Source organism: Gymnoscopelus microlampas, assembly GCF_963454915.1.
Source record: "Gymnoscopelus microlampas genome assembly, chromosome: 24".
Taxonomy (NCBI): domain Eukaryota; kingdom Metazoa; phylum Chordata; class Actinopteri; order Myctophiformes; family Myctophidae; genus Gymnoscopelus; species Gymnoscopelus microlampas.
In genome coordinates this window covers 3,967,768-3,993,024 of record NC_139961.1, presented here as the reverse complement: position 1 = coordinate 3,993,024, position 25,257 = coordinate 3,967,768, and the positions used below count along the sequence as shown (strand labels likewise).

Below are 25,257 nucleotides of genomic sequence, written 5' to 3'. Positions count from 1 at the left end.
TTGGCTGACATTTTGCAACCCACCTGAACATTTATTTTGTGTTTATTAAAGAGCTGGAGAGACAGGGAGACCCACTGAATCATGATTTTGGTTTAAACGTTTTGTATAAACCAAAAAATATCACCTTTGAGTAAATGTACTTAGTTACTTTACTCCACTGTACCATAGGCTACTGACAGTGACGGGCTAGGTACAGTCTAATAGGTTGCAGCAGATTTGCAAGATCACAAAACAGCCTTTCTATTAGGATCTTAGTAAAGTCTAGTAGCAAGCAACCACAATGAAAATACATCTAAACATACAGGCACAACTCTCTCAATCTGGGTCAAAAAGCCATGGAATAACATGATTTAAAGGCAGCTGTAGTGTAGGGTCCAGCCTGACATGAGATCAATAGATAGATACGTCTATATGATGATAAAAATCAAGTAAAAGCATGACTTTAGTTACCTAACAGAACCATGTTGGTGTCCATGTTCCCTCCAGCATGTTTATGCAACCCCATGCAGCCACGCCCCCATCCTAGTCATCGTCTGTCACGACAGTCATGGATGAAGTTCAACCTGGTGTTTGCACCTTCTCCCTTTACGTCCCGTTTATCCACTTAAACGATCAAATTTCAAATATAAAGTCGTTAACCAATGACCACGGATGTTGAAAGTATGTGCTGGCTCTCAAAAGTACCCATATCTTCCGTATTGTTCAATAAAAAGCATTTTAATCCGATCGGCGGCCATTTGTTCCCTATGCTTTCAACTACATGACCCTATTGGTTGGAAGGTGTATTGCACTCTGTTAGATTATAACTATGTCCAAAAAAATGGCCACCAATTAGATTAAAATGCCTTTTATTGAACAATACGGTAAATACAGGTACTTTTGAGGACCCGTACTTAATTGTAACATCCATGGTCATGCGGTAAGTGTTTTATATTTAGATGTAAACGTTTATGTAAATGTAGAGGCCATAAATAGAAAAAGTGCATACACCAGGTTGAAGTTCATCCATGACTGTCATGTTTCAGGGCTAGCCCCCACCCATGCTGCTCGTGTGCGTTGCCATTATAGGTCCCCCGACTCTGTTATGCAAACATTTATTTAATTACATGCATGTACATTCAAAAATAATACTATAATAATTCATAAAAGTGTATATTATAGTGGCGAAAAATGTTTTTATGTAGTTTGTTAGCAGTCTGTAGTTATTTATCTAATATTTCTTCTTGTGGTGATACATTGCTTGTTTCCTGGTCGGACACAGTTTAGCGCAACACTGACGGTTGCCTAGCAACGGGCGGACGCCATCCAGAGACAAATGGCCAGGTTTGTGTTGGCTGGTAAGAAATACTTTTAAGTTTAGAGACAAACAAGTGAAGATTTGTGTTCATTTGGTTAACTAGATGTCAAAATAACACATTTACTGTATGTTTTAAATAGCAATGTTGCCAGTGGTGTAAAGTAACTAAGTATATTTACTGAAGTACTGTACTCCATTACATCTCAGAGGCAAATATTGTACTTTTACTTCACTATAATTATTTGAATCCTTTAGTTACTAGTTACTTTGTAGATTTTGATTATTAATACAAAACAGACACTAACCACTTCAGCCCTATATATGTGAACTGGGGACCCTCACAAAATAATCATATTTGAACTGGGGACCCTCACAAAATAATCATATTTGAACTGGGGACCCTCACAAAATAATCATATTTGAACTGGGGACCCCCAACCCTGACAAGCACTTGGAGTTGTAGGCATTAATTACATTTAATTCGACTTGGTTCCACAGATAAACATTGTGAAAATAGCCGATCTACAAGCTCACAACGCCTCGCACTGCGAGGCGTTGTGAGCTTGTAGATCGGCTATTTTCACAATGTTTTCCTCTTTCTTACGTAATATTTGGCCAATTTGGTATCAAAGAATGTCTCTTAAAAGTCCTTAAATTGTAACTTTATAAATGTGCAGATACCTTATACTGTGTGTTGGTTTGTTTACTGTTGAGTGAGAAAACAATGTTGCACATTAAGCTAATGATCTGGGTTCTGGGGGTTAACCGCTGTGCTGCCTAAGTAAAGTTTGACTGGATGTGATGTTTCGCAGGTAGAGCGGACTGTCCTTATTACGCCAAAGCAGAACATCTGGCAGAGCTGCTGCACAGAACTCTGCCTCACTTCACCACCCATAACATCTCCATTCATCCACATAGATGGCAGGTAAACCATTCATAACGTCTCCATTCATCCACATAGATGGCAGGTAAACATGTATTACAGTAGGTGGCCAGTACCTTTGACCAGTTTCACTTTCAAAACCATTGCATCATGCATCATGTCACACAAACAGAATGCTCACACGACACCAATGGTTTTGATAATGTGGATTGTGGAAGTTAAATGGTGGATGTGTGGATATAGGACTCTATATGAACAAACTTGTTAATGTATCAACAAAACGCATCACAAGGTTTAGAAAGTGAAACTGGTCAAAGTCACTGGCCACCTACTGTATCATCACACACAAACTCAATTAAATATGTTTGATGTTTAAAGGTAGGGTAAGTGATATTTTTTGGTGAAAACAAAAAGTTTTGTATTAAAAGGTTAAAGCACAAAATTCTGATAGTACTCATTGCTATAGAGCAGGGGTCTTCAACTTTTTCAGGCCAAGGACCCCCTAGCTGAGAGAGAGATGAAGGAGGGACCCCCTCTATATTGTATAAGATTGTTTTTCAGATTCAACTTTTTTTTGTTTACTTGGTCTGCTCTTTTTTCCCTCTACACCTAAAACTATTTGCCAAAAATAGCAGATCTACAAGCTCACAACGCCTCGCAGCGCGAGGCGTTGTGAGCTTATAGATCTGCTATTTTTGGCTAAAGCTCACCTCAGAAAAGGGATGCTAGGGTCCAAGTGGTTATGGTAAAAAAAATATTCATATCACACAAAGATTTGGCGGACCCCCTGTACTAACTCTGAGGACCCCCTAGGGGTCCCGGACCCCCTGTTGAAGACCCCTGCTATAGAGTGTTTGTTCAGTAACAGGAGTCTCCCGGTCTCTCCAGCTCTTTATAAAACAGAAAATACATTTTCAGGAAGGTGACAACATTTCAGCCAATCAGAAGATACCCATTTATCAGCTTCATTTTTAGTGTTCCATTTCCAATTTCAGCTCATGTCTTTGTGTCATCACTCATCACTTCCTATTGTACTTGTTTAATCTGTATCCTGACTGAGTTCTCTATCCTGATTGGACAACATTGGCATCCTGACCTGAAAATGCATTTTCTGTTTAATAAAGAGGTGGAGAGACATGGAGACTCCTGTTACTGAACACACACTCTCTAGCAATGAGTACTATCATAATATAGAGCTATTTAACACTTATTTTGACCATTGAAAATCACGTACCCTACCTTTAACACATTGCCTGTTTTTACATAATTCAAGAACATTTACATTGCAAATCAAGAATGGGACAATATATTATACAGCATAATATAATAATCCTGACCCAGTGTTTGGGAAAGCACTGATGTGTATCATGTGACTGAGCAGCATCTCTATATCAGTGTCTCTCAAACTTTTTCATGTCAAGGTCATATGTATTTGACCAGGGACCCCCATCTCAAAATATGTTGTTCCAGGGACCCCCCCAGAAGCAAAGATTTGAGTTAAAAATGTTCGCTTTAAATATATATATATATTCAAAGATTTGCACAAGATTTTTGAAAAATAGCAGATATACAAGCTCATAGCGCGGCTTGTAGATCTGCTATTTTTGAATAGCCAAAGTATAAAAGGTTAAAGTGGTTAAAATGATTGTGATGCTTTATTAACACGTTTTGCTGGGGACCCCCTGGAACCCCCCCCCCCCCCCCCCCAAGGACCCGTGGGGGTGCCCGGACCCCACTTTGAGAACCAATGCTCTGTACTATAACAGGATTGGCTGGAGGCCACATGCAGAGCCAACGGATGGAGACACCAGCATTCTCCTCTGGTGTGGAGGGAGCTGGTCCACCGTGGGGGCGGAGCTATGTACCTGGGAGGGTTCAACGACTTCCTGGAGCACTGTCAGGTTAGCACGGGTTGATTGATTGATTGATTGGTTGGTTGAATACTTTATGAACGGTATGTCAATACTAGGAGCAGTAAAAGTATATTTACAGAAAAACATTGGGGGGTCATTTCTTTTGGCACGCTAGAAGACTTGTCTAGGTGCAGTTGTAAATTGCAGACAGGTTCTCTTTTATGGCGGTTTTGAAGGAGGGTAAGGAGTCACACCTTTTGATGGCTGGTGGTAGGGAATTCCACGTGCTGGTGGCATAATAGTAGAATGAATTCATCCCCATGTTTGTGCCGAATCTGGGGGGAATGAGATCAGAGGAGCTCCCTCTGGTGTTGTGCCCGTGGGACGTTTCTCACTCTTTTTAAGTAGTTTGACACAGGTACAATGGGCCCTGCACCCATTTCGGAGGCTGTCAATGCACTGAATGGGACATTATCACATTTAATCAGACTATTGATTGGTGATACTGACACCCACGGGGCTCAGTGGGTGTTTTATATAAAGTCCTGTCGGTAGGTCAGTATGGGGTCATTTCTCCATTCCGACATCTCGCCACTCCGACTAGTGGCTTCCGCGTGCGGTTAGGGTTAGGGTTAGGGAATGGTTAGGGTCGGACTTCAGTGCTAAGCCTTTTTAGAAAGGTCATCCTTTCAGAAAAAGGCAGAGCAAGGAACTTTTGCTCTCGCCATCTTATTTTTGAAAGAAAGTCTTTTTGGGATCCTGCTACTCTTTAATTTTAAGGTCCATATAATTTCACATTCTGTTTAATTAAGTATTCCTTTAGACTACATTCTAAATCTTTGCCCTTAGGGTTAGGGTTAGGTATAGGGTTCGTTAACGTCGCAAAGGCGACATGTCGGAAAGGCGACATGCACCCGGTCAGTATCTCACCAATCAATAGTCTGATTAAACGTAGTTGGTCAGTATCTCACCTACTTAGACCAATCAGTCTGATTAAACGTGATAATGTCATTCAGTGCATTGACAGCATCTGAAGCCCATTGCAAGTTGCTGTACTCTATCCTCTACCCTGAGCCATCGACTAGATTGTTTTGAGAGGTTTGTAGTTTTGATTTGAGTGCCTTTGAGGTGCTATAGCACCATGAGGTGCATGCAGGGGTGATTTGTTTATTTTTGGAACACGGTTCTTATATGACACAATCTAAGATTTCTCTACGGGGAATTTCTACTTCACTTCCGTGACCCAGGGGTTGGGACTTCGGTATAAGATTAGAACCTCGACTTACATTGAAGCTAAGACACATGGTAAACCCTCCCCCCCCCGAGGGTACGAGGGTAAATACATAAACCTGTGGTCTTTCAACAGGAGTACTACAGCATCACGTCAGACATGCCCACAGACGTGATGCTGAGGATAGCGACGGAGAATCTGGAGAGCGAGGTGAAGCTGAGGGAGGAAGAGGAGCGCCGCGTCAGCCTCATCCAACCTCTACACATCTGGATCGCCGGGTGAGCCTCATCCAACCTCTACACCAGGGGTCTTCAACAGGGGGTCCGGGACACCTAGGGGGTCCTCAGAGTTACTACAGGGGGTCCGGCAAATCTTTGTGTGACATGATTTTTCTTTTTTTGCCTTAATCACTTGAACCCTAGCATCCCTTTTCTGAGGAGAACTTCAGCCAACAAATAGCAGATCTACAAGCTCACAACGCCTCGCGCTGCGAGGCGTTGTGAGCTTGTAGATCGGCTATTTCTGGCAAAGAGTTAAAGGTGTAGAAGGAAAAAAAGCAGCAAAAGTTTATCTGAAACACACTTTTATACAATATAGAGGAGGTCCCTGCTTCATCTTTCTCTCTAGGGGGTCACAAAGTAGATTATTTGTGTCTCCTACCGGCTAATTATCCGGTAGGAGACACAAAGTAGATTGTTTGTGTCTCCTACCGGCTAATGTATCCGGTAGGAGACACAAAGTAGATTATTCGTGTCTCCTACCGGAAATACACCCGGGCATCAAATTATTGTCTTAGGAATGCCACAAAAACAAAAATAAATCCATGAAATCAAGGCTTCATGGGGTGTGTAATTGATAGAAAATAAGTACTTTTTTGGGTGAACTCCTCCTTTAACCACATCTTAGACTTAGACTATATGGAAAATAGCTGATCTGCAAGCTCAAAAAGATTTGAGTTTAAAATGTTCACTTTAAAAACTATACAAAGATTTTCACGACTGTAGCAGATCTACACGTTCATAGCTTCATGTGTTCCATTCAGAGCTCTGAACCGGACCTGCCAAAGCCTGCTCCCCCACCTGCTGTCCAGTCAGCTGTTCCCTCAGGTCTCCACCACCATCAGCCTCCACCTGCTGTCCAGTCAGCTGTTCCCTCAGGTCTCCACCACCATCAGCCTCCACCTGCTGGACCTGGAGGCTGAGGAGGAGGCGGCTCTGCAGGGCCTGAGGATGGAGATAGAGGACCTGGCCCTTCCCTTACTACATCAGGTATCTAACATTTACTGAACTGTAGGAATTATTATGCGCTATGCTGATGAGAATGTGTTAATATTAGGGGTGTAACGATACATCGTAACAGCGATACGATACGCATCGCGATACATGGTTGATGATACGATACATGAACGATATTGGTTCATTCATGGCGATACGATACGATTCAATGGTTTAAAATCGATACAGTAACTATTTAGCAAAACATATATAATATGTGTGAAACGTGTGGATAGTGCAGGTTATTTAAGGGAAAATGTATCATTATGGATATAAATGAGTAAACACAGTGATTCTCTGGAAAATTTAAATTGATGCTTCGATGCAGTTACTGTATCCTTACACCTCTAGTTAATATACTAATGGACCCTTACGCTTACGGGGGCCATTTGGTTACATTTGTGCACTCTCTGTAGTTCTGAGATGTACAGGCTCCTATGTTCATTTTTAAGTGTAAGTTCTGAGTTCTGGGTTCCTAAAACTCAGGGTTAATACCTCCGGAGCAGCTAGGGCCCAAATGAGGTCGATCTACAAGCTCACAACGCCTTGGAAGCCGAGGCGTTGTGAGCTTGTACTATTTAAAAAGGAAAATCCTCTTTCTTATATAATTTGACAATTTGGCCAACGTTTGACCAGTTTTTACAGTATAGTATATCTGTTTACGCACAGGTAAGCGTTCACGTTGACTTAGAGCGGGCGTTCCAAGACGCAGACCTCGTCATACTGCTGGACGACCGCTGGCCCGAAGATGGCGACGTACAGGGCGAAGAGGAGGATGACGAGGAAACCAAGAAGAAGAAGAAGAAGAAGGATTTGAGAAGGATCTCGGTGCGCTACGAAGCTTACGGGCGCCTCATGGACGGGAGGGCCCACAGGGAGGTGATGGTGCTGGTAGCAGGCAAGCAGGGCTGAAACTATCCATTATGTTCTTCTGAGCCATTGTTCTATCCATGAAACTTTTGATTAATCGAGTAATTGAAAATGCGTTTTCTTTTTTTAATAGATTGAAAAAAAAATCTTTTATTAGTGAATCGCCATTTTCTTTAAATAGGTTTTTTCATAATCAATATTTACCTTGTAAATAAAGAAATAGCACAAAAAAAACCTAGATCTGCAAGCTCACAACACAGCTATTTTCACTATTTTTGAAAATCGATTACTTTATCGTTAATATCTTTGGATCATTTGGATGAACTGTTGCGCCCCCTACAGGCGACACCTTCATCAACCTGAAGTGCTCCCTGCTCCTGGACCACGCCCCTTCCATCGACAGCCGTCGCTTCGTCGCCGTGGCAACGCAGCTGGAGTACGAAGCCAGGGCCCACATCGCTAAGAAGCTGAGCGTCAGGACCTCAGGTAGTTTGGATTTCATTAAGGAACCGCATTGGCTGGTGCCATGGCAACCAGCTAGTCTTCCTGGGGTATAAAAAAATGTAAAAAAAACATACAAACAAATACAGTTGCAAATATTACTACTGTATACAGCAGTGGTTCTCAAAATGGGGTCCGGGGACCCCCAGGGGTACTTGAGGGGGTTCCAGGGGGTCCCCAGCTAAATGATGGACAGGAACCAAATGGACCCTTATGGGTCTTCAACTCAGAGAGTGTACAAATGGAACCAAATGGACCCGTTAGGGTCCATTTGGTTCCATTTGTACACTCTCAGTGTTAAATTAACATTGATTTTACAATATAAATTGGGGTCCCAGGGATAGAAATGCCATTAAATGGGGGTCCGTAGCCTAATGCATGTCAAACTGGGGGTCCTTGAAAGTATTCATTTTAGCGGCTAGAGCCGTAAAAATCTTCTCTTATGGGGGTCCCTGGCTTATCTTTTCAAATGGGGGTCCGCTGGCTAATAAGTGTCAATTTGGGGGTCCTTGGTGCGAAAAGGTTTGAGAACCACTGGTATACAGTATTAGACAGTCTTACTATAAACAATGTGTTGGTTTTGAGCACTGGAAGAAAACAATACAGTTTCTTCTCACAATTTCAGCATTTGTTTTAGTTTTTTACATCTAAGAACAGTGGTTTTCATTCAACTTGGGGGTCCGGGGACTCGCAGCGGCCATTAAGGAGGATCCAGGGGGTCCCCAGCAAAATGAATTGATTGTTAAAAATGGACCCTTATGGGTCTATAACTCTAAGAGAAATGGACCATTTAGGGCCAATTTGGTTCCATTTGTTCACTATACGGGCTCCTTTCCTTCAACCAGGCTCCTTTCCTTCTGACTAATCAAATGTTTTTTTTTTCCCCAGATGTTTCAGATGTCGTCATATGGGGGAACATCAGCGGTAGTTCCTACGTTGACCTGCAGAGGGCGAAGGTTTTCAACCATGACGGGGCGATCAAAGGACCAGCTTTCTTCTCCAGAGCTGTTCTAGAGGTGCTGCATGACAGGTGGGAGAAACTACACCAATTAACCCATTAAGACCTGGAACTGTGTCATTTTTAGATTTGAGCTAAAAAGCATTATTTTACACATTGGGCTATTAAAAAATAGCAGATATACAAGCTCATAGCGCGGTACCGAGTGCCACGCTATGAGCTTGTAGATCTGCTATTTTTGAAAAATCGTGAAAATGTGTGCACATCTTTGAATATATATATTTCTAAAGCGAACATTTTTAACTCAAATCGTTTCTTCTGGGGGGTCCCTGGAACAAAATATTTTGATGGGGGTCGGCGGCCAAATACATCAGTTAAAGGTGCTGTAAGTTAATTTACGAAAAAAAAACACACAAAAAAGTTAAAATATAAGTATATAGTTTCTGCCCGTTGTTCATATCGTCTGTGTGTATTTGTCAAAGAAAAACATGAAAACCAAATGTAATCACCTTCCCGTTCGGCTCTACCGCCCAGGAAATGGGTAAACACAGACTTACCAGCCTTGGTTCGTCGCCAGCGATCATCCGTGACCTCTAGAGCCCACAGAACAGGCTCCATGTCAGCCATCAATAGCATCCTCCATGTCCTGAAGGCTTGGAGAGGAACCTCCTCCAACCCTGGCCAGGTCCTCTCTCTGGGAGTACTGTGTCCAGGTACTAGAACACACACACACACACACACACACACACACACACACACACACACACACACACACACACACACACACACACACACACACACACACACACACACACACACACACACACACACACACACACACACACACACACACACACACACACACACGTTGTTAGCTTGTAGATGTGCCATTTAAAAAAATATGTTGACAAAATCTTCTCTTATGGGTCCCTCCCTGGCACAAAATCCTTTTAAATGGGGGTCTGTGGCCTAATACTATTAATTTGGGGGTCCTACATTTGAGAACCTAATGTAAAGGTACTGTACAGTACAGCACCTTTAAGTGAGCTCTAAACCTCTGAAGAACCATATACTGTAGGGTAGTGGTTCTCAAACCTTCACATTACAAGGGCCACCCCATTAAAGGGATAGTTCACCCCTCCCATGGATTAGTCACCCCATGGAGACTTGAATTCATGGATATTTTTTTGTTTTTGTCTCATTCCTAAGCCAATATAATTTGATGACCGGCGGAGAGATGCTAATGTATCCGGTAGGAGACTCAAAAATCTACCGGAGAAACCGCCGGTCATCAAATTATTGTCTCAGGAATGTGGCAATTAAAAAAAAAACTCCATGAATTCAAGGCTTCATGGGGTGTGTAATTGACAGAAAAATAAGTACTTTTTTTTGTGAACTACTCCTTTAACAGGTTCTTTCTATGTAGACATTAGTCAAATTACTCGAGGAAATCACCACTGAAGTACGGCTGCTCTTTTTTCCGATTGGTTCCGCAGGCCACTACGACCTCCCAGAGGGCGTGGTCCTCTCCATGCCCGTCACCTTCAGCGGTGGCGGATGGTCCGCGCTGTTTGACCCGACCATGATGGGACCTGACCTGAGGGGGGCGCTGCAGCGCTGTGCAGAGGAACTCAAAGAGGTCCGCCCACCCCACACCACATGACATTACAGGCAGTTTGGAAATAGCATTAGATGTTACCAGATGAACGATAATTATCGTATTTGTACGATAAGTTTACCCTCTGTACGATCAATAACAGGAAGTTGCCTGCTTGTGATGAGTTTTTATCTCATAGGAGTCTCAAACAATGTTGTTTCTTGAATAAATACATTTTTTTGCGAAATGACATATTTACACCTGTGATTCATCTCTTTTTGGCTGTGTACCATAGCTTTCTTTCAAATACGATAATATTAAGCCTCCGGTATGATAATTCAACATTTCCCATCTGGCAACACGGGCACTGTTCCATTTAGTGCAGCACAGTGGTTCTCAAACATTTGAATGTCAAAAAATGTAGCTCTGGTCCATAGAGGGTTAGAACGCTCTGAGCTAAGGACCCCCATAACTCAGAGTGTATCAATTTATACACTCTGAGTTACACACTATAACATAAGGGTCCATTTGGTTCCATTTGTACACTCTGAGTTACACACTATAACATAAGGGTCCATTTGGTTCCATTTGTACACTCTGAGTTACACACTATAATATAAGGGTCCATTTGGTTCCATTTGTACACTCTGAGTTACACACTATAATATAAGGGTCCATTTGGAACCTCTAGGAACCATGAGGGTCCCTGGACCACATTTAGAGACCCACTGGTGTAGCAGAGTGTTTCCAGTGAGTCAACACCCTGACTCCGTTTGACCAGAATGGAACTGAGCCTTCATTAGTATCAATGGTAACACCTGTGAAGGAAGTAAGGAAGAGGCCCGGTTTCTTTACAATATGTGCATATAGAGCCTATATTACTCCCTTTAACTTCACCGTTTTGTCTTCTCCAGGAAAAACTAATAGTGCTTCCAAGCGTGTTATGAAGACCTGAAGAAGACCCCCGTTCCTTCAGGACACGTTCCAGACCCACAACCCTCCCTGCTCACTTAGTTCAGCTAACACACAATGTACAGTGTAGGCATTTAACAGACGCTCTGAATCCAGAGTGATTTACAGTAAGCAAGGTAAACATAGTAGGTAATACACCAAAATGCATAGAAATAGTAATCTAGGTTCATAGGTAAACCAAGAACCTATCATCAGCCTAAACAGTAGAATATCAAAACATAATGTGTACATTGAAACTATTCACACTATAGGATGATGTCAGGTCTACAAATGAACCTGTCGTCTGTCTACATGACATGCTATCTGGGAATGTTGTTTGAACCTTTTCTAAAGAAAACACCACGGACAATGCTCCGTACGTCCCTGACTCTTCTCCCTCCCAAGGTGTTTGTTAGGGTTCATCATGCCATTTTAACCTGTTTTTACACTCGTCAAGTCACTCTGGATAAAGGGACGTTCACTTCTCATCAAGCACTATAACTACATCTAAATGTAACAATCACCATCGTCTTTGTTATAGTTGGGGTGTGAGTTTTTTAAAACTACATCTTTATAGTTATATAGCACAGTTATATAGTGTGACTGTCTTTAAGAGCATCTCGTTGCTGTCGGACTCGGGCTTCTTATCTCCATATAATCTAACTTTTGTGTTTTTCTCCCGTAAATTAAAGGTAGGGTAAGTGATATTTTTGGGTTAAAACAAAAAGGTTTTTTGTTAAAAGGTTAAAGCACTATATTGTGATAGTAATCATTGCTATAGAGTAGGGGTGTGCCGATACACTAATTTCACGAAACGATACGATACGATATTTGACTCACAACTTCGATACGATTTCGATACGATACGATACGCACTTTTTTTATTATGAAAATATATGGAGGAGAAAAAAAGAAAATGCAAACAAATAATTCTGTTTTTGCATTATTCAGACATGCAAACTTGTAGCTTTTCAGCTACAATAGCCGTTTTGAATCCAAATAGTATGACACCTGACCCGAAAAAAAAACATGTTGTCACTCTTTTCACTTCGGGGACGTTTGCATGCCTGATTATTATGATTGTGTAAAAAACGATATTTTTTTTTTCCAAAACGATACATATCGTCGCGAAAACGTATCGCGATATATCGCGGGACGATATATCGGCACACCCCTACTATAGAGTGTTTGTTCAGTAACAGGAGTCTCCCCGTCTCTCCAGCTCTTTAATGAACAGAAAATACATTTTCCGGTAGGTGTCAAAATCTCAGCCAATCAGGAGAAAGTACCCATTTTTAAGCTTCATTTGTTGTTCCAGTTCCAATTTTGTCTGCTCATTTCTTAGTGTCATCACTTCCAATTTCACTTGTTTAATCTATATCCTGATTTAGTTCTCTATCCTGATTGGATAAAATTGTAAATGAAACTGAAACGAAAATGCATTTTCTGTTTAATAAAGAGCTGGAGAGACAAGGACACTCCTTTTACTGAACAAACACTCTATAGCAATGAGTACTATCACAATATAGAGCTATTTAACACTTATTTTAACCAAAGAAAATCACTTACCCTACCTTTAACATAAGTATAACTTATGCATTTGAAATTAAATTAAAATGTTACTTTTCCAATTCGAAAATAGCAAAAATAGCCGATCTACAAGCTCAAACACTATTTTTAGGACATTCATTTACAAGATAAATCAAGTTAAAATATGGAGATAAGAGGTTTCTGCAAGACAGCAACAACATGCATTGTGGCCCCCTGGAGTGAGTGTGGAAATATAGCAGCCCTCTCCCTCTCCATCATCAAAGTTGCATCACCGCTGCCCTACATGATCATACTAAAAGCATCAAAAGTAGCAGATCTACAAGCTCGAAACGCGGCGCGAAGCGACGCGTTTCGAGCTTGTAGATCTGCTACTTTTGAATTTTGAATCCTGAAAAGTAACAGTTTTGAACATATGAGGCCCCGACAGAGGTGATCTGGTAAACCCTACATTGTACATTGGACAGCCAGTTCACTTCAATGAAACCTACTGTAGTGTTCCAGTTCCACTCTCTCACCTCTGCAGCGGCCCGGGGCGAACGACGCGTACCGCTGTGTAGGTACCGCTCAGGTCACTACTGTAGGTCAGGGGTCAAAGGGTCAAGTACAGGCAGTGAAATGAATTGCCAAACACACCAGGTTTCAGTTTGTTCTTTTATTCCGTTTTAAACTTTCACATGTCATGTCGAGATGCAGTTCTGCTTTAACCACGTCTGCGCATTAATGGCAAATAAATGTATTTCAGCTTTTTATGAAACTTTGTCCCTGGTTGTTGACATTTATATATTATTATGTAAAAGATCAAACTGAGTGCTTTCTGGAAAAGAAAAGGAGAAATTAGAAAATAGATTTCTTTTTTTTTCTTTCTTGTTTTTAAAATTGTACAGTTCTCATTAAGTGCCTTTTTCCTTATAGTTCAAGAAGCGATACTTTTAAGCGTAAAACAAACACACTACTACAAATACACAAACTAGTCTCTGTTAATAACATCCTTCTCTAAATTTGACGTCACGACTTGCCTGTATTAATTTACAACGGGGAGTAGTTGTTGAAAAAGAAAATGCAGGTGCGTTAAAAACGGTATATTAAACGACAAGTTACACGTTTTCCGACGGGCTCGCTCGACCCGAACGCCTCGGATCGCACGCTTGTCACTAACTGTGCAGAGTTTACACCAGCGGATGAGTGCTGTTTTTTTTTACATGCAGAATATCAAAAACGTTCCGTTAGAGGGTCTTCATACACAAGGAGGCAAAGACGTACTTGTAAAGCCAGATTCACACTAAAGGTCCGCACACATCGGAGGCGCTTTCTTGTTTCCTTTCTCTTTTTTAATTAATTAGCTCGAAAATAACATTTTCCCAAGCTATCGCTTGTGTCACGGCTACCTCCACAGAACGTGAATATTACGTGGTGATAAAGCAATGACATTTTTATTTCCGGAACAATTGTTCCCACGTGAAATATTAAATGTTTTTGATGTGTAAAGACCCTTTAGTTGCGCGCCACTATCGCGCGACAGAAAATGTCACATCCGATGCGCCATTGACGGTGTGCGGCGGTTGTCGCACAACTAAGCATAAATGAGACTACAGAGAAAAGGCGAGGTTAGTGTTACACACACACACACACAAACACACACAGTGCACTATGGTTAGTCGTACAAACGCAGTGCACTGTGACAAGACGGTTAGTCGTACAAACGTGGTGCACCGTGGTTAGTAGTACAACTAGGGCTGTCACCATTATACATTTAAGTTGACTTTTAGTTGCGATTAGCGATTTAATTGCGTGTCGTGTTGACCATTGGAACATAATGAATAAAAAAGTAATTTCTGTTCTGCCTTTTAGGATTCGTCATCAAAAATTGCACAGGGCAGATATGAGAAATAACTTAAATGTACAAAGAAATTACTGACATATTTAATAATTTTATGCTTAAAAAAATTAAAAATAGCAGAAATAGCAGATCTGCTATTTCTGCTATTTTTGGAAAACGTTTGAAAATATATGAACTTTTTCTTTTTTTTGGAAAATATATGAACGATTGAGGATTATGCAAAAATAATTGCATAATTATCTCAAATAATTGCGATTAGGCGATTATGTAATAATTGTGACAGGCCTAAGTACAACCACAGTGCACTATGGACAGATGGTTAGTCGTACAAAACACGGTGCACTATGACAAGACGGCGGAGGATGGACAATGTCCCGCTCACGTCGGTACAGCCCACCCCTGAGATTCAGATGCTGAGTTAGTGACGTCAATTAGGGCTGGGGCAATTAACTCAAAAATACATCTAAACCCATGTTTAGGGCCAATAGCAAGACTTAATCTTGCTCCTGTAGGTTAATCGAATAATTGAGAAGAAATGTACCATCTACCATTATTTTACCATTTACCAAATTGAGAATAATTGACCCGAAAAATAATTAATAGATTTTGAATAATCTACCACTAAATCGGTTAGTCTGATGAATCCCTTGACCTTGTGTTATACTGTAATTTGTTGTACAGTGGTGGCGTACGAAAATAGCCGATCTACGAGCTCACAACTTGTCGCGATGCGAGGTATTGTGAGCTTATAGATCTATTTAGACTGCTCAAAAAAATGTATATCGAAAATTTGAAATAATCACGATATTTATTTGAAGTCATATCGCCCAGCCCTGACGCCAATGCAAAAAAACAGCCTCTTCATACAGCTAGAACTGTATTTTCATGTTTTTTTTTAAATCGGGTGAAATGTCCAGCAGAGTTCCCAGATGCATAACGTGTTAATTAACCTCCAGGCAATTATCCTCTTCCAAAGACATTTCTCGAGTAAGAAAACAACATTCTTTTGATTCTAAATGGTTTTGATCTCTCAAATATTAAACGGTGGTGTGTATACACGTATATACATGCGTGATGCATGGTCATGCGCAGGTTTGGAGTAGTAGTGGCACAAAGTAAAAGACCCTTTTTTTTTTGCGAAGTTACGCGTCCCTGTAATGAACATAAGTAACACACGTACGGAAAGAACGGTTAGTTAGTGTGGTTAGCGGAGCCCTTCTGCCGGAGAGCGCCTCGTTTCGCTCGACAAGGTTAGATCGAGAAGAATAAACACTGGAACACAATAAGGGTGTTTAGGAACGCAACGTTCAAATTATATATATATATATATATATATATATATATATATATATATAGAGCTACACCCGCGTACATCAAAACGTTAGGATCCCATCCACACAGATAAGTCCCAACTTTGTCATTTTGGATGGACGGATAATGCCCAAACAATAACACTATTTATTGTCTTTTAACACAGCCGTTCCCAACCCGTTCTGGACCAGAGCAACACGTTTTTCAGAGCATGTTTTGGTGCAACTAACGTACCGGTAGTATAATTAAAGTTTCTATGTTCCTAGTTTGAATTTTTCTTTTTCAAGCATGAATTGATTCTTATATTAGGATGCAGTCACTGCAAACTTTTTGATTTCCTTTTTTTTTTTGCGGAAATACCGCGAATGGCAACAAACCGCTCGGTTCCCAATGAAAAGCATTGGCAGAATCACAGTTGGGTGTGACCGCACCCTTAATGTTATATTATCAATACAAAAACATTGCCAATTATTTGTGGGGCCACTTGCAATATCCTCCTGGTTGGGAATCACTGTTTTTTAAACCCATTAAGATCTGAGGCGATTCTTAAAAACGTTTTCTAAATCCTAACAGTTTAAAAAAAATAATAATAATAATAATCAAGATTTTTCAAAAATAGCAGATCTACAAGCTCATAGCGCGGCACTCGGTGCCGCGCTATGCGCTTGTAGATCTGCTATTTTTGAATAGCCAAAGAAATCTAAAGTGACACAGATGCGTTCCAGGTCTTAATGGGTTCAACATGTCAAGCCGGTAATATGCAGCTATATTTTAAACTCCAGGGGCATTATCCATCAAACCCACCATGTCATCCGAGCACCAACAGTGACCGGATGACATAACCCCCCCCCCCCCCCCTCACGGCGACAATGAAGTGCCGCAACACACACTGACCGTTAACTTAAATAATTTATATTATATATTAATAGCTATATAATCCCAACATCTCAACCTTCTCTCGGCAAGACCTTCTGAATAGACCAACTGTGAGCCACTGAAAACAGAGCGGTAGCTGGGTTTAGCTTAGCCTAGTGGTTCCCAAACGCCCGTAACCAAATGGATTCGGTTCCATGTTCCATTTTAGAACCCTCTCAAGGTAACCCCGAGGGTCCCTGGACACCGCACTTTGAGAACCCCTGGCGTTGGCCCCCATCTGTGAACCACTGTAGCTCCGGGACTCGTCACAAAAAGTTAAGCTCCGGCTGAAGACCGATGAAAACTTCTTACCTATTTCTGAACATCGTATAATTAAAAAAAAGGAAAAAGATATATAGCTGTGGTATCCTACAGATGTCTGTGGTTCTGACGCTCTGGGTGAAATCAGTCGACTGTTTGAAACAACCGTTTTAAAATGTTTTTTTTCTGCCAGCCTGCGTCGAGTTATACACGGAGGCCGGTTTCCCATCAGGAATGTGGACGTATGTTTAACATGGAGCCACCTTTTCCAATCAAGAATGCGTCTCCAACAGATTGGAAAGGCTGATTCGACGCGTCAATGACTTTTACCAGAGTGTCAGAATTCAGACTTGACGTGACGGAGCTGCGGAGCTACAGCACAGGGGGAGGAGCTACAGCACAGGGGGAGGAGCTACAGCACAGGGGGAGGTCACAGATGGGATTAGGTTTAGCCATGACGTAAAACTGAGCCATCGTCAAGGTCAAAGGACGCTGAATTCTGACAGCAGACAAAGCACACTGTGCTCACTGATGGAATCTTTAGCTGAAAGGTAAACACAGGTTTGTGAAACTTGTGGAGGTAAGACACGACGCACGTCCATGACGATGAAGATGACCACTTTGTTTTACCCGAGGACAAAGCCTCTCTCCCCAAACGCGCCCTCCTCTGACACGACGCATTTACAACCAGGCCAACAGCGTTCAGTGTGGCGCGCCGCTAGCAAACATATTGCATTATGGGTCAGAACAAAATCTCAGACGGAGGTACGGCTAACAACAATCAAACTGTCTTCAGGTTTTTGTTTTAACCACAAGAACCCTAGCGTCTCTATTCTGGGGCATGTCGTAGTAATAGGGCGAACATTCTGCAAAAAAATAGGTGAACATTCTGAGAAAACATCCAGTGTGCAAAAAGCTCACGGCGCGTGGCGAAAGCGACGCGCTGTGAGCTTGTCGGTCGGCTGTTTTCGCTATTGACTTGCAAACGAAGTATAATAGGATTTAAGTGGTTTTAACATTAGCGCTCCGATCTGCCAACTTATATCGCGCCGAACGGCGCCTGACGGGCAGCCCACAGGCCCGGTTTCTGGTTGCTTGCTGGCTGTTTTCCTGGACCGGAAGCAAAACCTAACTCAGGCACCCAAAGCTGAACAAGCCACTGACAGAGTCACTGCAACAGCAGTCATCTCAACCACCCGCCCCCCCCCCCCCCCCCCCCCCCATGTCTGTGTGATGCATGTATCTATAGCAGTAGGTATGTATATAAATGTAGTTGTAACGCACAGATTAAAACTAAAACAACGGGTTTTGGATTGGTGGGGGGGTCGGGTGGGGCAAAGGGGGGACGCAACGGGGAAGCTAGGACTCCTCCGGTTGGTGCTGGGGAGACGGGGGTGTGTCTGTGGCGCCCGAGGCCCCTCCCGCGACAAATGCCTGCTGCGCGCCAGAGCCGAGGCCCAGCCCCTCGTCCGTCTGCTCCAGTTCACTTTGGTCCAGGAGCTCAAAGTCCTCGTCCTCGGCCGTTACCAGCGGGTCGTCGTCGGCCATTTCGGCCGTGGCGGCGGCAACGATGACGACCGTCGGTTCCGGCTCGTCCCCGGCGGGCGCGTCGGCGGTCGCGGTGCGACGGGCTGCCCCGTCCGCGGGCTGAGCGGCGACGGTCGTCTCCGGTGCGACGGGTGGCGGCGTCTCGGTGGGGAGGAACCGGTCCGGAGAGGGGGTCGTCTCGGTGGGGAGGGGCCGGTCCGGAGAGGGGGTCGTCTCGGTGGGGAGGGGCCGGTCCGGAGAGGAGGAGGCCGCCGTCTCGGTTTCGGCGGCAACGACCGTCGGTTCCGGCTCGTCCTCGGGCATGGCGGCGGTCGTAGCGGTGCGATCGGCGGCGTCGGTCGTCGTCGTCTCCGACGCGCCGGGCCGTGTCTCTGTGGGGACGAGCCGGTCCGGAGAGGAGGCCGTCTCCGTGGGGAGGAACTGTTCCAGGGAGGAGGGCTGCTCCTCCTGCTCCTCCTCGCTGGAGCGCAGCAGGGCCGACAGAGTGTTCTGGACCACGGTGGAGATGGCCGTGCTCACGATCTCCTCGCTCAGCGCCTCCAGAGACCGGTGGTGGTGCGGGACGGGGGAGGCTCCTCCTCCTCCCTCCCTCTCTCCCCCCCCGCCCCCCCCTTCCTCCTCCTCCTCCTCCTCCTCCGCTACGGCCCCCAGGAGCGCGGCGGCCGCGGCCCCCCCCCCGTCGCCCCCCCCGGGCGGCGGCCGCCCGTGTCCGTTGAAGTGCGTGTTCACAAAGTGGAGCGGGGAGGCCAGGTGCTGGAGGAGGAGGCTGGCGGGGCTCAGGGGGGGGGCCTCCCCGTCAGAGGAGGCGGCCTGCTGCTGGCCCCCCGGGGCTCCTCCTCCGTCCGCCTGGGGGGGGCCGCCCTGGGGGGGGCCACGCAGGGGGAAGTGGAACAGGCTGTGGTCGATGGAGGGGAACTCCTCCACGGAGGGGAACTCGGGCAGGTCCCTCAGGTAGGATTCATCCGGGTCGCTGTGGAGACTCTGCTGGTCCAGTAGGTCTGATGTGTGAGAAGAAAAACAATATGTTTTAACCCATTAAGACCTGAAGCCGATTCTACAAATGTCTTCTAAATCCCAACAGTTTTCTGAAAAACGTATGTTTCTATATCAGCCGTTCTCAAACTTTTTCATGTCAAGGACCCCCAAAATGGGCCTGGGCCGCAGCGTGGCGGTCCAGGCACCCTAGGCTGCAATGCCAGCCTGACAGCGTGTCGCGGGTTCGACTCCCGATCCCGACGACCTTTGCTGCGTGTCACCCCCCCATCTCTCTCCCCATTTCCTGTCAGTCTACTGTCATCTATCAATAAAAGGCAAAAAGCCCCAAAAAATATATATATAAAAAAAAAAAAGGACCCCCAAAATGATATGTATTTGGCCGCCGACCCCCCCCATCTCAAAATAGTTTGTTCTATGGACCCCCCAGAAGCAAAGCTTTGAGATAAAAATGTTTGCTTTAAAAGAATAAATATTCAAAGATTTGCACACATTTTCACGATTTTTCAAAAATAGCAGATCTACGAATAGCCCAAAGTGTAAAATAATGCTTTTTAGCTCAGATCAAAAAATGACAGAGATGCGTTCCCCGGTCTTAATGGGTTAATTTCAAGGACCCCCAGTTTTTTTTTTATATCTCTCGGACCCCAAACTACACTGTAAAGCCCTCAGCGTTAATTGAACGCCGAGGGTGTACAATACAAATGGAACCAAATGGACCCGTAAAGGCTTCATTTGTACACCCTCAGAGTTACAGACCCTTAACCCCTCAAAGGCTATTTTGTCGGGGATCCCCCTGGAACCGCTCGAGGACCCCTGGGGGTCCCTGGACCTTACTTTGAGAACCATTGATTTAGTGTGAGGAAAAAGCGGTTGAGCCCGTTCAGTTCAGAGAAAGTCTTTCAGCGTGGAACCGTCAAAGCAAAACAATAACAGAGAAATGGCTCACAGTCAAAATAACATTGTTGTTACATTGCTTTTTTACTTCAACATTCTTTTGCGATGAAGTAAAGCCATTGCGCAATTTTGCTGCGATTTTGTCTTTAGAGCAAGGGGTCTTCAACAGGGGGTCCGGGACCCCTAGGGGGTCCTCAGAGCCGTTGTGAGCTTGCAGATCTGCTATTTTTTGGCAAAGAGGTATCGTGTAGAGGGAAAAAAGAGCAGACCACTATTAACCACAAGAACCCTAGCGTCTCTATTCTGGGGCATGTCGTAGTAATAGGGCGAACATTCCGTGATTGGCCACTATTGGCCAATCACGGTGCAGGAATAGGTCAGTGTCCAAAACTCACTTATAGGGGGCGGTTACACTGCCCCGAAAAAACAAAAAACACCCAATACCAGACACTGAACCTGTTCAACACACTGAACACAACATTCAGACGATGTGGGTGTGGTCGTTTACCTTCGGAGAGATCGGCGAGTTGGGGAGTCGTCGCCCTGGAAACAGAGAAGCCTCCACTCTCCAAGATGGACGCCTCTTCGTCCGACAGCTCGGAGTCCGTGATGGCCATGGCCAGCGCCGTGGTCTTCGCGTCCACCTGGGCGGGATGACATCGTGACATAAGACGGTCAAAGGGAGAGGGAGGGGGGCTCTGCCCTCAATGCCCTCCATTACCCACATTCATTCATTCATTGAATACACAATTCCACAATGTTTTCAGTGGGGTACGCTAGAGGGCAGCCTGTGAATCATGATGATGATGATGATGATGATGATGATGATTTCTTTGGCTATATAAAAACAGCAGATATACAAGCTCATAGCGCGGCACCGTGCTATGAGCTTGTAGATCTGCTATTTTTTATTTTTTTATCTTTTTATCTTTCTTTATATATTCAAAGTTTGAATATATAAATATATATATATATATATACTTTTTTAAGAATATAAGTTTTTTATATTTTTATTTTTTTTACTTATGTTACTTATCAATGGTTTTCAAACTTTTTTCATGTCAACAAGGACCCCCAATATAATATGTATTTGAGCGCGGACCCCCATCTCATCTAAAAACATTTTGTTCCAGGGACCCCCCAGAAGCAAACATTTGAGTTAAAAATGCACAGTATATAAAAGATTTGCACACATTTTCAGGATTTTTCAAAAAAAAGAAAAAAATAGCAGATCTACAAGCTATGAGCTTGTAGATCTGCTATTTTTGAATAGCCCAAAGAAATCTTAAAATGACACACATGCCTTACAGGGTTAAAGCGATTGGGTGGATTGTGGGGCAGCGGGTGGATCGTTGTGAAGGACAATATTCTACGATTTTTCAAAGTTAGTTCGTGAAAACACTCGGAAATCGCTGGCAAAGGCAGCCATAGACTATGTGTTTTTTTCTAGCAGTTAATGAGTTTAGACCACCCTGTCCCTGCAGTCACATGGGACCACCTCTAATCTCATCACACACACACACACACACAGTAATTACGGCAGCGTGAGAGCGTAGTAACGTGTAGAACTCACCGTGGGAGCGAAGCAGGACAGTTCCTCCTCGCTGTCGCTCTCTGTCTCCGCCCGAGGCTCATCCCCCGACTCCAACTCCTTCTTCACCTCTCTCAACAGGGCAATGACTGCCCCACACACACACACACACACACACACACACACACACACACACACACACACACACACACACACACACACACACACACACACACACACACACACACACACACACACACACACACACACACACACACACACACACACACACACACACACACACACACGTTTGAACAATTGAAAACAATTCCAACATTTTTTCAAAAGTATTTCATAAATAAAATGAAAACAAAAAAAAAATCTAATAATTTCCACGAAATAATACGTTTAAGAAGTAGTGAAAATATCTGTGTGGAGAAAATAGCAGATCTACAAGCTCCACAAGATCTACAGCGTGAAGCGACGTGTTGTTGTGAGCTTGTAGATCTGCTATTTTTCACTAGTTTGGGTCCCGGGCAAACAAACAGTCTAATTTCTCTTCTGGGTCTTGAGATAAAACAGTTTGTGAACGACTGCCTTAAAGGAGGAGTTCACCCAAAAAATGACTTATTTTCTATCAATTGCACACCCTATGAAGCCTTGAATCCATGGATTCTTTTTTGTTTTTGTCGCATTCCTAAGCTAATAATTTGATTCCCGTCTCCTACCGGCTAATGTATCCGGTAGGAGACACAAAGTATATTATTTGTGTCTCCTACCGGAAATACACACGGTCATCAAAATATTGTCTTAGGAATGCCTCAAAAACAAAAATAAATCCATGAAATCAAGGCTTCATGGGGTGTGTAATTGATAGAAAATAAGTCATTTTTTGGGTGAACTCCTCCTTTAAACTGTTGAACTATCTAGAGTTCAGCACCGTCGGGCCTGAGGGAAACATATTGTTGTTACCGGGCAGAAACCTCTCATCTCCATAGTCTAACTTTATTTGTGTTTTTCCGTAAATCCACAGTGGTGGAAAAAGTACTCACATTTGTTACTTAAGTAAAAGTATCAATACTGCAATGTAGAAATACTCTGTTACAAGTAAAAGTCCGGAATTCAAAATTGACTTGAGTAAAAGTACACAAGTAATGGTATCAAAATGTACTTAAAGTACCAAAAGTGAAAGTACTCATTATGCAGAATGTCCCATTTCACAAGTTTTCAAAATGTATAACAATCTTTTGAAAAGAGCCGATCTACAAGCTCACAATGCGTCGCATCGCGACGCATTGTGAGCTTGTAGATCTGCTATTTTCAAATGGCTGAAATGTATACAGGGCTGAAGTGTTTAATGTATGTTTTGTAATGATAATCAAAATCAACAAAGTAACTAATAACTCAAGTTTTCAAATAATTGTAGTGGAGTAAATGTATATATTTGCCTTGTAGTGGAGTAGAAGTAAAAGAACTGAACATTTGAAATACAGTAAAACATTCCTCAAAATTGTACTTAGTTACTTTACGCCACTGAAATTAACGCCCTACTTGATCATACTACAGTGTTGTTTCAAGCTTGTAGATCTGATACTTTTGATGCTCTTGAATTTGAATACAGAAAACGTACAGTTTTGGACATATGAGGTTTTCAACCCGACAGAGGCTGCATGTAAACGCATGCACATAATCAGCTGTTATGAAACTGTCACACTAATACATGGGATTAAGGATTTAATTGCGTTTTCTGGCACTGAGCAACCCTGGAACATGAATGAACATAACAATGAAATGTTTTTGTTTGCCTTTTTTTTTAGGCAACAGGAATTGCTGTGCCAACAATATGAATGCACTATATTATGGCTAAAACATATAAACAAGACCATACATTATTCCTTCATAATAAATGTGGATTTTCAGTAACAGCAAAAATAGCAGATCTACATTCTCATCATGAAAATGTGAATATCTTCCAACATTTTGGAAATATTTTTTGCCTTAAAAAGGAGTAGTTCACCCAAAGAATGACTTATTTTCTATCAATTACACACCCCATGAAGCCTTGAATCCATGGATTCTTTTTTGTTTTTGTCGCATTCCTAAGCTAATAATTTGATTCCCGTCTCCTACCGGCTAATGTATCCGGTAGGAGACACAAAGTAGATTATTTGTGTCTCCTACCGGATACACACCCGGTCATCAAATTATTGCCACAAAAACAAAAATAAAAAAAAATTGAAGGCTTCATGGGGTGTGTAATTGATAGAAAATAAGTAATTTTTTGGGTGAACTCCTACTTTAATGCTTCAGATCTACAATCTTGTAGATCTGCTATTTTAGATTTTTTTTTTCATATTGGAAATGTTTGTTTTTTTCCACAAATTTTGATTCTTTTTTTTTTCACATAAATCTTCTCCTCTAGGAGTCCCTTCCTGGCACGGGGGGTACGCGCCGCGGCCAAATATATATATACATTTTGGGGGTCCTTGACATGAAAAGGTTTCGCAAGTCCAGGGGTGCCGCAGCTAGAATACTTTGATAATGTTTGGAATTTCATCAATTATCCCTTCAGTTTAACCACTTAGACCCTCTATACTTAGTAAAAATGGACCCGAGTTGCAATGTTCTTTTACAATCTACACCAAAGACCATTATGCCAAAACTCTTGACATTTTTTTTTACTATTTTGAAAAACATTTTTTTAATAGTTCAAACAGTCGACCTACAAGCTCACAAAGTGTCACTATTTTTGGTGAATGCGCTGGTCCAAAAAAAGGACCAGTGTGATAGACAGTGCACCAGTGGGACGGGCGGGGGGGGGGGCTTATGAAAGTGACAGGTGAGGTTCAGAGAAGACGTGTCATTAATCAGCTATAGGTCACAGATAGCCCTGTGTGTGTCTGGTGACATACAGTACGGTGTCACCTACACCATTGGTTCTCAAAGTGGGGTCTGGGGACCCCCAGGGGGTCCTTGACGGGGGGTAACCAGGGGGTCC

General features: G+C 43.0%; 2 protein-coding genes across 2 annotated transcripts in view; one reads left to right on the top strand and one right to left on the bottom strand.

Moving 5' to 3' along the window:
• Positions 1-1,315: 1,315 nt before the first annotated feature.
• On the top strand, positions 1,316-10,530 carry mdh1b (malate dehydrogenase 1B, NAD (soluble); the record flags this gene model as incomplete). The annotated part of the gene is made up of 10 exons (XM_084051498.1): positions 1,316-1,337; positions 2,110-2,222; positions 3,947-4,081; positions 5,400-5,542; positions 6,307-6,532; positions 7,208-7,436; positions 7,751-7,894; positions 8,798-8,939; positions 9,402-9,580; positions 10,364-10,530. 10 exons carry the CDS (start codon positions 1,316-1,318, stop codon positions 10,528-10,530), a joined length of 1,500 nt encoding a protein of 499 aa, XP_083907624.1.
• Positions 10,531-14,288: 3,758 nt separating this feature from the next.
• Positions 14,289-25,257, bottom strand: part of retreg2 (reticulophagy regulator family member 2) — a 29,552-nt gene continuing 18,583 nt past the window's right edge. Inside the window, exons 7-9 of the mRNA XM_084051122.1 lie at positions 22,302-22,408; positions 21,237-21,372; positions 14,289-19,836 (exon numbers count right to left, since the gene is read on the bottom strand). Coding sequence (XP_083907248.1) covers positions 18,650-19,836; positions 21,237-21,372; positions 22,302-22,408 — 1,430 coding nt within the window. The 3' untranslated portion in view covers positions 14,289-18,649. The remainder of the gene's footprint in view (positions 19,837-21,236; positions 21,373-22,301; positions 22,409-25,257) is intronic.